This window comes from Haliaeetus albicilla, chromosome 26 (assembly GCF_947461875.1).
Source record: "Haliaeetus albicilla chromosome 26, bHalAlb1.1, whole genome shotgun sequence".
Lineage (NCBI taxonomy): Eukaryota > Metazoa > Chordata > Aves > Accipitriformes > Accipitridae > Haliaeetus > Haliaeetus albicilla.
Genome location: NC_091508.1, coordinates 20920565 through 20932904, shown reverse-complemented (window position 1 = coordinate 20932904; position 12340 = coordinate 20920565). Strand labels below are relative to the sequence as shown.

Below are 12340 nucleotides of genomic sequence, written 5' to 3'. Positions count from 1 at the left end.
AAAACCACTTTATTTTACAATTAAAAGGTACCTGCCTCATTGCCAAGATTTAGCATCAGACAAAAAGCTCTGTCTTGCTCTATTTAGTACTAACATTTAAATTTAGCTTTTATCTGTTTAACTACTGCTTTTATTAGCCTTCAACTAAACTCCAATCCATCATGACTCTTATGCAAAACAATATTAATATGCCTCACTAGTTCCACCCCCTCATTGGAGAAGCCATCCAGTTTCCAGCACTCTGAGGAAGGCATTAAAAGGTCACTGTTGCTTAGAGATGACACATTTCACTGATCCCTCCATCCATCTGTTATCAATCATACACAGCACACTCTCTGAACAGGGTACAAGAACTGAGGCATCTATAATCACCAGTCACTTCTCAAAAACTAGGTCATAGCATGTGGCTACTGAAAAAACTCTAAGCTGTCTTCTGTTACAGTAGCCTGTATTCAGTTACACCAGTCCCCACTCATTTCAGCTCAGAAGTTAAGTGGCAGAAGATAACTAATCATTATTCTGTGGCAAGAAATCCAGAGGTGATTTAGGGTTGGAGATGAGTAGGGTGAAAACCTGCGATAGATTGTAAGTCAGTGGGGTGGCTTTATGGCACGGTGAGACATCCCTGAGCACTGAGCAGAAGGCTGGGTTCTTGTGTAATCTCAGAGGTGTTTATTCCTCTCCTCCCACTCAAGACGTACAAGCGGAGCGTAGTCAGTTCTCCACAGCCACACAATGCTGCCTAGAAACACTGTGCATGACGCCACTGCAAAAACATCTCATTAAGAGCTTCTTCCCTTTGTGTTACAACAATACAAAGAGCAGAAACTGGATAAAACAAGCTTGGGTTAGTCTGAGATATGGCAGAATCAATTCTTCTAGAAAAGCAGCTTCCACATTTTAAAAGCCATTTTTTCAGTTTATGAAAATTAAGTTTTCTGCAAGGCTAGTGAAGCAGCATAAGCATGAAACACACTTGAGCCTGCCAAGGCAACCATGGACAGGAGAACACATGTAGAGAGGCCCAAGGAGCTCCACCTGCATCACCCAGCCTTCCCCCTTCCTTGGGCCTTCATGGCAAAGGACGTCTGGGAGATACCGTCCCACTTGGCATTTTGGCTAATTAGGGCTGCAGGGCATACTGGGAAAGAGGAGAGGCTATAAAACTCAGTGGCAGGGTAGGAAGCCCTTCTTGGAGGTGGGGTGGGAGGTTGTGGTTCTACAATTCTCCTTGTTGTGAGAGGAGGCCCTCCACTCTCGAGCTGAGGCTGCTTGTTCTGCCTGGAGAAATGGATTTTTGCCAGACAGCTCGCCTCCTTCCTCAGCATCCTGGCAGCGCTCATGCTGCAGAAAGGTAAGACCTGTAATGTGGCTGTCATCTCCTAATGTAAGGTGCTTTCCCCTGCCAAGGGCATCTCTGTCAGGTCTGTCATCTTCTTAAAGACCAGCAAACAGACTATGGGAACCAAACTCAGGTGCTGTTTGCAGTGTGGAACAGTAAAATGCTTTTCAGGAGAGCAGGGTGCTGAATAGTAGTAGTTTCAGTACTGCCTGCCCTTGTTAAACGCACTAACTGGCATGGGAGAGGGCAAAGAACCTTCTAAGGGGGCTGGGGTGGTGAAGGTTCCAGTGAAGGTGTAATAGGAAGGGATGCAAAATCCACTGTATCATGAAAATGGGCTAATGTGCATGTCTGGGCACACCAGAGATCCCTGCAGTGCTGCTGCCTAGATGCTAATTGGAGCATTCAGGTCTAAGGGTCTCTGTCTTTACACCCAGGTCTCTTCCTCTTGGGTAGGAGGAGGTAAAAAGGTTCCTGGCAGGGCTCAGATAGGACACTTGGAGCATGCTGCAGGACTCCTCTGCCTCCGGGAAGCCCAGCCTGATCCCCATCCCTGTGCAGGAGACTCTGCTATAGCTGCAACAAATAGAGGAAAACAAACTAATGAGGCATTAGGGCTAAACTTAGCTGCAATTAACACTTAATTACCATCCTGAAAACACTTGATGTATTTTGCCAGGGCCTGGAAAGGTAAAACCAATTAGCTTAATCTTGCATGGTAGAAACCTTAAACTGCCTCAGGTGCCTGTCATGGATGGGACCCTGGGAGTAACTGGTGTTTCTGAGACCATAGTGCCTGCTGCTGAGCGGTCCTGCAGGTGGGTTGGGTAATGGGACACAGCCCTGCTTGGGGCACCAGGTGCCCGGGGAAGAGAAGGGCTGTATGGCAAGGATGCCTTGAGTCAAGTCATCCCCTCTGCTCTTGATGCCCTCATGCCAATCTCAGTTTTCTTAGCCTGCTTGCCTGAGAGACTGTTCTCCCCTATGCCTGTAGCTTTCTTGCGTTGACTGGTATCTTCCCTTAATAAAGCAGATGGCAGGTTAAGGTTGCAGGCAAAGGTATGTGGGCTGCTGGACTGGGAGACAGAACTACAGAAAGATCCAGTGAGTAGGCAGAGGACAGAAAGCCATCCATGATCACCTGTAGATCTCCAAGTCACTAGTGCAGGTTCCTCAGGGTTTTTTTGAGTAGACTTGTAGGTTGTGCTGAGGAGGGTTGACTATAGCGGATCATGTACTGCCTCCGTGAAGCTGCATGAGCCTTTCTTAGGCCTCTCCTTTGGAGAACAGCCAAAATTGACACCAGACTTTCTGCAGAAGGTATTGGAGCAAGTTTGTACATGCTCATGTATACTTGGTTTGGATACCTAAAACCACCGCTCCCCCCTGAAGGCTATAGGCTCCAATATGTATCAGTAAGCAATCCTTGCATGGATCTCCAGAGAAGCAGGGAAGGTATCCTAGAAAAAGATGCTCTCTTGGGGCATACTTTGGGGTAAATACATAGTACTTTTGGTATGGGGAGAAGGAGGAAGACAAATGTACAGGCTTGGGGAAGCTTGTCTCTCTGAAGTCCTCATCTCATCTTCTCATAATGTCTGCTGTCTGCTGGTATGCTTGTCAGTATAAATGTTGATTGGACCCATGACTGCAACATGGGACTATGTTCTATGGTACTGTCCTCATGTGATCTAGTGAATGTCACTATGTGAAGACAATATTTATTTAAAGGCCTTGGGTGAACTGACAGGGCCCAGCTCTCCTGTCTGTAAAGCATCTAGTAAATGAGACTTGGTTACCAACATGGAGCATTTCCCCCCCCCCCACTGCGTACTATCAGCTGTGTCCTTAACTGGCTCAGGGTGTGCTAGCAGTTTGCAGCAGACACATGAGATGCTTGTGTTTTACACTCTAATCATGTTAAGAACTGTAATCTGTTTTTCCTGCATCTTCCTGTAAATGAAAGGAAGGTGTGTGGCATTCTGAGAACTAAAGAAAGGTCCACACCAGCAGTCTGAAGACTGCAGAAATATTTTAAGATGCTAGGATTGTTTTCCTTCACAGCCCAGGGCTATCATTAGCTGAGTATTTGGATGCTCTTCCAAAGAGGCTGAAAGGGAAAGTGCTCCAGGAACTGCAGCAGAACCAACTCCCATCCAACAACAACAGATCCTGGCAGGCAGCTACAGAGGTCTGTACTGGGGCAAGTGCTCCAACAGTTTGCACTTCCACATTTGAGTCTGGGCTTCAGATGCAGCAGACCAAATAACTTCATTATAGTGGGAGAGGCTGCAAAGACTAACCAAGAAACCCAGCAGCTGGGAGTTCAGCTTCTATCTTTTTTTAGTACTGATCAGAACTCCAGCTTAGATTAACATAGGGCTGGCAGGAAAACTTAGCTCCAAGCATGATAATTCAGGAAGGGCTTATAGGCAGAATATATCAGAGGAATCTATGCAGCGGTTTTCTTGGTGCACTTCTGTAGTAAGAAGGCTGTCTGCCTGTGAAAACTGAAGGAACTGTGTTCTAGAAGAATCTCATGAATGAGCCTATTAAACATCTCTACCTCTGAAGTCTGCCACCCAGTGATAAATTAAACTGAGATGGCTGAAGGCAGTCACCCTGCCCTCTGCCAGCTGTCCACCTTGTTGCCCTCCTTCTTTAGCAAGAGCAGATAAATGACATCCATATTTGCTCCTGAACCATTGCAATTTATAGGCTGGCATGGCTTTAAGTGTAAGCTGCTGTATGAAGCCAGCCCAGCTATCAGACTGGAAGCTGATGGGGTGCAGGAGAGACAGGTTCTGTGCGGCTGTCCCTGCTGCCTCTGCTTCACAAGGTTGCACTGTAGTATTGTAACTTTTACTCATCCTGACTTAAATGGATGTCATGTCACACTTCAACACTACCAGTAGATATTTGGCAGTCAATATGACTTACGGTGTAGCTAGATTGCACTTCCTCACTAGAATACCATGTGGAGAAATTGCAAAGCGTTGAGGCTCTGCTTAAGAGCACAGATGCAGCAAGAATGGTCAGGATTAAGTCAGAGGCTGAAGTGAGAACCCAGTTGTCATGCTAAGGAGAACCTGGGCATTTCTGATGTATCCTGTGTCAAGGTTTATAAATGTTTCTGCTTCTCTGGCACACTGGCCTCTGGGAAAAAGACTTCTCAATTTAATTAAGCCTAAGAAATGTGGAGGTAACAGGAGAAACACATTAGTCTGGATGCCTGCCTCCTCCTTGTTTGTTCATCCTGGTGCTTGGATGGGCACAGCACCAGTTGGCTGTTCCCTTGTGAAATGATTAAATAATCCAACATCTGGCTCATTTCTGAGTATTAATACCTGCTTAGGTCCAAGCTAGACCTTCTAAACAGACTTGAAATTTCTAGGCTTCGTAGAATCTTAAGTGCAAATTCCAAGGAAACTGATTATGTGCCTTAAAGGTAATTAAATGGAGTGACTTTGGGAATTGGTGGCAGCAGGCTGTCTGTGGGGATGACAGGCTTTGACACTTAGTCCTACCATGTCCTTGTACAACTCACCGCTCAAAATAGCTGCATTTCACTAGGGCTACTTGACTGGCTGTGAAGTGCTGGGTAGTGTTGTTCTAGGAAGGTAACAGCTGACTGTTTCTCCTCTGGTCAGTGCTAGCTCCGTGGAAGCTGGGGAACAGATGCAGGACATGTGATGTTAACCTTTCACATTTAGCCATCCATTCCCTGGTCTCCCACAGCAAGATTTCCCAAGCAACCTCAGGAGCTTCAAGGAAATGTTTTGTGTTTTACAAAACCCATCTTTACCCCTAGGCCTGTACCCATAAGCATCTTTAGCAAAGCTTTCCTGTTACTGTTTCAGTGTTGCATGGGCTCCACAACATCTTTTCTCTTAACTTCTGTGAGAGCTAAGGGGAGAACTTGGCTATTTAGTTGTTCACTAAGAGGCAGCCAGGGGTATTGTGTCTAGGGAAAGGTGACCCTGCTGAACTGGGGAGCTGTTTGGGCCCTCGAGAAAGACTTTCACATTCTTCACATTAGCTGCCACTTGACTTCTGCAGAAAGAAAAATCTTGTATGGCACATAAGCTCCCTAGAGTGCTGAGAAGGCTCAAATATCTGCAGATGAATCCACTTCAGCAAAAAGCCAACTCCACCAGAATGCTGACTCTGAATGTGGGATGTTGAGTGGGTGCTGCCAGACACCCAGACCTGGATGGCCTCGGGCAGCAGGAGACAGCAGATGCGGCATGCTGCTTCTCCCTGGGAGGTGGAGGAACGCTACCTGCACTGGGTGCTTGGACCTGCACAATGAATTGGACTCTCATAAACAGCAACTTGACTTGCCTGTCAGAGCACAGTGTACTTTTCAAGTAGCAAATTTCATCACCTCCCCTGCCAGGGTAAGAGGAGGTAGAGGGATTAGTTTGAACTCTGACAATCATATAATAACATGGCAGCTGTACACAGCTAATAATCCACCGGGAGGATTAGCAAACTTAAAAAGTTGTCTAGCTCTGCATAATGGGAAGCTAAGAACAGCAGCTTCCCTGTTCTACCTATTGCATTTGCATTCCCTCCAGTGGAAGCATAGAACATGATGAGACAAGGTTTTCCAGTCTGTTATGAAATGGGAATCTAATGTGTGACTAATGGAGTATTGCTAGCAATTCTACAAGCATCCATTCGGTCAGAATATGGATTTAAGCTTTACTATGAGAGTGCATCTTAAATACTTACTGTAAAAGAGCAGATCGCGATTTCAGCACACTAATGTTAGAACGTGTCATTTGAAGCTCTCTGGGAGTAATGTCCTACAGCCTGTGTGCTCTGCATGTCCTGAAGTCTGCCAGCAGACTGCTCTGCTAATGCATGGAGAATACCACTGAACTCCTCCCAGGTTCCCTGGCATAATTCATATGCAACTGGCAAAAGAGCCCAGTACAAAACATGGGACAGTAAAGTGCCAAAGAGTAGACGTAGCAACTGGAGTTGCTACTTTTCTTACCACCCTCTCTCTTTCCCCACACTCCAAGGACAACTTTGAGTGCTAGATAGCTCAAGGGTTTTTTCCCTGGGGTAAGCGCTTTTAATCACAGACTGGAGACCAGAATCAGCCATAGTAGTAGGAAGGCAGTTTCAGAGCTTGGATCAATTTACTAATGAATAACTAGAGTAACCAGCTCTGACACAGCCTGGAAAATACAGAGCTGTGACTCCTCATCCTCCCTGGTCCCCTTCTGGAGTGGCAGAAGCAATGAGTAACAGCCTGCCTGTGCCATGGGCTGCCCCTGTGCTCAGCTGGCTCCATCACTGACTGCTCCAGTGATGGCTCATGCTGCCTCCTCCCATGTCGCAGGGCATAGGGAGCAGCATAGGAAATGTTGTGCTGGGGCTTGTACTGTGCGACTTTTCTCTTCCGCTCCAGTAGAGAATTCCAGTGGAACACTGGAGTGCACAAAGGATGAAAGCTTCAGCACAACGTGCCCCTGCCAGCACTTGGCAAGGCTGCAGGACCTTTCTCACTCTTGCAGTGCAAACAGGCACTAACACTCACAATAAGATGGTAGCAAAATACTAGTTTCCACCAATAGCTTCTTCCAGTGTTTCCTCCCAGTTGCAACTGGTGCTGCTGAGAGTCCATGGGAAAAAACTCTAGTATAGACAAGGCCTCTGCATGCAAATGAACGCTACATAAATAACCCCCATCTTCCCTCAGTTCCTAGGTTGTGTACTCTATGCACTAGAATTCTCTTCAAAGACCTCCCAGTTCATTCTTTATGCTCTAATTAAGGATCAGTGCCAATTAACTATCTTCAATAGAGGAGCATCTTCCGCTCAGCAGCCAGGAAGTGTCTGAATAAGATCCTGCTGTACAATATGCACATGAAAAGGGAAGCCCTCCCTTTTTGGAAAGGGCTTCCAAGATTAAAAACCCAGTATAGAATACAGGATGCCTACTTTAAAAATATTGTGCGATAAGATTAACTGATTGCATCCACGAATGCAGAGTGGCTTCTTACGTGCTTCATGTAGCACTCAAGCATGCTATTGCACCGCCAAGACTCTGAGCTAGATACCATCGTGGCAATTGCAGGTGTGAAAACAGAACATAACACTTTCTAGAAACTGATATTAAAATACTGTCTGCTTTTTCTTAGAAGGGTGTTATCTAGTCAAACATCAGCAGAAGTGCAGTGTCAAATCTGATGCTAAATATTGATTCAGATAAAAAATTACCAATAGTTACTCCAGCATCTAAATTGCCCCAGTAGTCCTCACCTATTGCCTTTGCTTCCTATAGATATTCACCTGTTCCATAAATAACCAGGCAATTTAGATTGCTGCTGCACTGTGTTCTGAGCGAGAGCTGTGCTAATAGTCTGAGCAGGCAAAGGCAGGGGAATGTCATTTCTGAGCTTGGCTGGAGATGAATACATCAGCTCCCCAGCCAGTTACAGGCTAAGTTTAAAAAGCGCTATTCTAAATGAAAATTAGATGGTTAAACACTGTGGGGGAGGGGGGGAAATAGGATAATCCCTTCAAAGCTTCAAATGGAAGATTCTCAAACCTGCTTCAGCTGATGTGAGACATATGAACTGTGTCAGAATTAAGACCCCTGCAAAACTTCAGCCAGGTACACCACCTGCACTTTTTGGGTAGATACACTTGAACTGCCACCACTGCCACTGAAGCTAGCCACCCAGATAATTGTAGCTACATCTGGTGACCATTCACAGGCTGTTCTGAAGAATAAAGGGCTACAAGAGGAGGAGCACAGACTTGATGGGAAACAGGAACTGTAAAACTGTATTGGAGGATGGGGGAACGCAGCAAATTATTCCATGAGCAGCAGAATCCACAAAGTCTAGTCTGATGGGATTTACATCCATAACATCTGCCAGGCCGCTGATATTTCAATATATAATAACATAATATATTTAGACCTGTCAATGAATTTGAGTGCTTTTGTGGAGCAGATGGTGTACATCTCATTTTTCACACACACAAAAACCTGAACAGCCTAAATAAATCTCTTAGGTTCAAGGAGAATCCCCATACCTGCTCAGCGGAGACTAGGGTTTTACGTTTGAGTTTTGCTAACCGATCCCTTTGCAAAGAGCAGGGGAAGGGTCTATCCTAATATACCTTGGGAATTTCTCGAGAAGCTTGTTAGAATCCTGATTGTGCTGAGATTTGAGCTCCAGATAGGAAAGGTGGGAAGGAATGCAGAACAGCACACTGCAACCAAGTCACTCCAGTGAACTTAACCTTTTATTCCATGTGGGGTTCAGCTCTTTTGAACTTACCCGAATCCTTCTCATGGCTGCCACAATCTCCACACGGCTGTTGGGTCTGGGTACATCCAAGCTACCGATGTACTGAAAGACAGAACAGTGAAATATCTGTGAAGTAATACACAAGTTAATGGTGTAGTCTTCTTCAAAACAAACAGCATCTCTCATTAATTTAGTCCCTGCTTGGTTAGACTCTCTTGACCCAGGACGTGATAGGAGTATCTGTTGTGGATAACGTTATCAAAGTCAGGGAGAAGTTCATGGATTTCTAACGTCAGGTGTGAGCCTCTGACCTCATTCATATTCTGGATGTGCCTTTGCCAGTGCTTTGCAGGGCAATGTCTGTTGCTAAGTCATAATCCAGTGGGTCTGAAAATGGGACTGTCCATCCCTTGTCCTTCCTCACTACACCTGCTTTTAAAAGACTCAAAGCTAAAAGCACATAAGAGTTGGAAAGTTCCCAGGATGTGCAACAACTAGCTGTCCTGGAAAAGGTTCGTGATTCTGGCCTAACTTCTCAGTCTGGACCATCTTCCCTCTGGACACCACTGTCCCTGCTTGGGTGGACCAGCTCAGCTGTCTGCACAATCCTGGTAAACCCACTCAAATCTGCATCCTACACCAGCTGTTTTTAACTATGCTTATGGGAGCTGCAGTCCTAAACAAGCTGCCTGGCTGAGCTCTGACAGCGGCTGCCCTTGGCACTGGGTGTCTGCATTTAAGCGTAAGCATCAGTCCCAGCAGGGCCCCTTACCTGTAGGCTGCGACGCGGGCAGACGGCAGGTTGCCAGCACCTCCGCCTCTACCACTTCACCACACCTACAGCTTTCTGCAAGTCGGCTGCCTGTTCTCTTGCATGCAATGGCAGTGTGCTGCCGACACTACGTGGGTTGTTAGGGAAGACCTGCAGGCGGACAGCTTCCTGCTGCTGGCGTTTCTCCCTCCTGTGTGCTGTTCCCTGCGCTGCCTGTACTCTCCCCTTGCGCTGGGTTGTAACGCTTGTGTGCCAAAGCAGAGTCTGGTCGTGCACCTGTTGGCAGGAGGCGGCTGCTGCAGTACGGTGGTACCTGCGAGAGCACACGTGGCACAGATGCACACAAGGAGCGCTGCCCGCACTGCTGCCAAGCGGAGGAGGCACAAAGCTGCCAGCTCAGCCTTGGGAATGAGGAAAACATGAGCGTCCTGGAGAGTCACCTCACATATGGAGCAAAAGGCCATTAATGTTGTAAAGCGGTGTGGCTCACAGCTCTGAGGAAAGACTTGCATATCAAGGGCATGTTGGTGAGGGCAAGAAAAATGCTATCTGAGTGAGAGGGTGAGCAGCCTGATGAGAAATGCCAGTATCCTGCCAGCATGGGCTGGTGCTGGGTGCGGACCTGCGGCTGTGGCTCAGGCAGCTGAGGGCAGGGTGCCGGACTCAGCGCTGGCAGGTTCCCAGCAGGGTCTGTCAGCTCCCTCAGTGTAACACAGCCCATCTCTGCATGGTTGTCACGGGCAGGTTGGGGTGGTGGGGCAGAGGGCAGTTTACAAAGCTTAGTCACCCTCTCAAGAGCATTTGGTTCATGAATTGCATCTGTTTTTAGAGTGGGTGGTTTCAAGTTGTGGGTTTGGGGTTGAGTTTTTTTGTTGTTGTTGTGGGGGGGGGTTTGGTTTTTTTTTTTTTTTGAAAGTTGTTCCCCTGTAGAGGGGAGGAGAAGGGGCAGCTAATCAGGAGGTCCTGCAAACGTTCAGGGTGATAATATACATACAAACAGAGACAAAATACTTCCCCAAGAGCAGCCCCATAGCTATTGCCATTACTGACATAGTTCTGGTTTTATTTCTCTACTGTAATGCTTGCAGCTTGCAATGTGTTTTATCTTGAAAAACTTCTACTTAATAGGGCTTTCAGAGATGAGTTCTCCTGGCTCAGTATTTACTGCTCTTTCACCTGCCTTGAAATAAACACTGCAAGCAATCTGAAAGGTCATCTGGCTTTTCTGATGCTTCTGTAAATGCCTTTGCAAAATGGCATTTTTAAAAGCAGTTAAGTTCAGCTATAGCCTTTGGTAAACCACAGGAGAGTCAAACCGCTCAGACCATGAGAGCTTGAGGGCAGCAGGGAAGGGAGTGACAGAGCTAGGATTTCCTTCTGCCCTGGCGGCGAGGGCATATCTGTATCGCTCCAGATCTGTGGTCTCTTTGGTTTGCAGGCATCTCCTTCCCTGCTCTGTGGTGGCTGTCAGTACAGTCACAGGTAATCCAGATTAATTCAGTGCAGCCAGCTGGCCTTTTGTCTGTGAACAGCAGAGCTGCAGTGGGGAATAGGCCATGGTACCAAAGATAAATTAATAGGTGGGGGCAAGAGGAGAGCTGGTGACTGCTGAGCCAGAAGAGATTCTCCCAGTCTCCCTGCTTTGGCCTTGCTGCAGTTTGGGTATTCGCGTTCCCATGCAGAGCCCTGCCAGCTCAGGACGCTCTGCACAAACAGCCACCTTTCCACAAGCAGCTCCCAGTATTGACCTCCTGAAATTTGTCCCTGAAGATTATAGGGCAAGAAAGACAGTTTGGTATGTGGAGATTAGAGACTAAATGTGGTCAGTAAGATTGCCTGGTGTGAGACACCTGGCAGCCAGTTACAGCCTTGTCATTGTCAGAGTTGCAGCTGACTGATGTGCCCACAATGAGCGTCCTAATTGGAAGAGACAGACTTTAGAGGAGAACCAAGCAAGCACGTTACTAAGGTAATGCAAACCCCATCTCAGACCCACACATCTTAACAGTGTGCTATCCACTCTCTGAATAGCTCTGGATGCCTGAAGCTGTCAATCTGAAGAAGCCTGTTTCACTCAGTTAAAGGTACAGTTGCTTCACATCTTTTAAAAATCAAAATAAGGATTTTTCTTCTCTTCAGCACAGTCTGTGGCATAGCAAATGTTAATTTAAAAGAAGAATCAAAGATTAATTGGTTTTCTCCGCTATGGAAGAGGGAGGTTTTTAAAATACATGATTAATTGTCTATTCAGATCCATCCTATATCCTGCTTAAATCTTACAGCTCTTTTAGCAGGAAAACCAAAATGCACAAAATCCGCATCTCAAAGCTTTATTTGAATATATATGCCCCTTCTTCCCAGCTCAGGAGACAGCGGGCGTGAATTCCATTTCTAATCTGTGTTAGGCCACCTGCAAAGAAGGGAAGGGAACCCTAGAGTTGCTCCAGCAAAATGCAATTCTTCTTGTCAGCTGAATTATAAACCCTTTCCCCATGCTGTCTACAGAATGTCAATTCCAATGGAGTCACTCTCCCAGAGCGATGGTGTGCTGCCAGACTGTTCTTCACGATCAATACGAAATTTCTGACAATATCAGTATTTCTTTCTGATACCTGAAGACTGCATGCATTTAAACGAAGACCGTGCCTGCCCAGCTGTTCATGCAGGGAACAGGTCAGATGGAATGAGGTTTTAAGCGGCACATAACAGTCTGCTGGTTTCCAGGGGAATACAGAGCTGTTACCTCACTGCGGCAGGAACGGGGTCCTGCCCCATGGGGGACAGGACGGGCACCAGATCGAGCAAGGACGCGCGCCTGGCGCAGGCAGTATCCATGGCGCTGGCAAGAGGGGTCTTTCCAGATCAGTTCTCGAATGAAGCGCACAAGGCAGCTTCTGGGGATTAAACAGCTGAAAAAAAATACTAGGAAAAGAGCAAGAACCTGTTTGA

At 46.7% G+C, this 12340-nt stretch overlaps 1 protein-coding gene across 2 annotated transcripts in view; it reads right to left on the bottom strand.

Moving 5' to 3' along the window:
* Positions 1-12340, bottom strand: part of LOC104314594 (carboxyl-terminal PDZ ligand of neuronal nitric oxide synthase protein) — a 38949-nt gene that overhangs the window by 25864 nt on the left and 745 nt on the right. For both annotated transcript variants that reach the window (XR_011322277.1, XM_069771211.1), the window contains exon 2: positions 8650-8721. Coding sequence is in view for 1 of the 2 variants with exons in the window: in XM_069771211.1 (XP_069627312.1) it covers positions 8650-8721 (72 nt within the window). In the remaining variant the exon portion in view is untranslated. The remainder of the gene's footprint in view (positions 1-8649; positions 8722-12340) is intronic.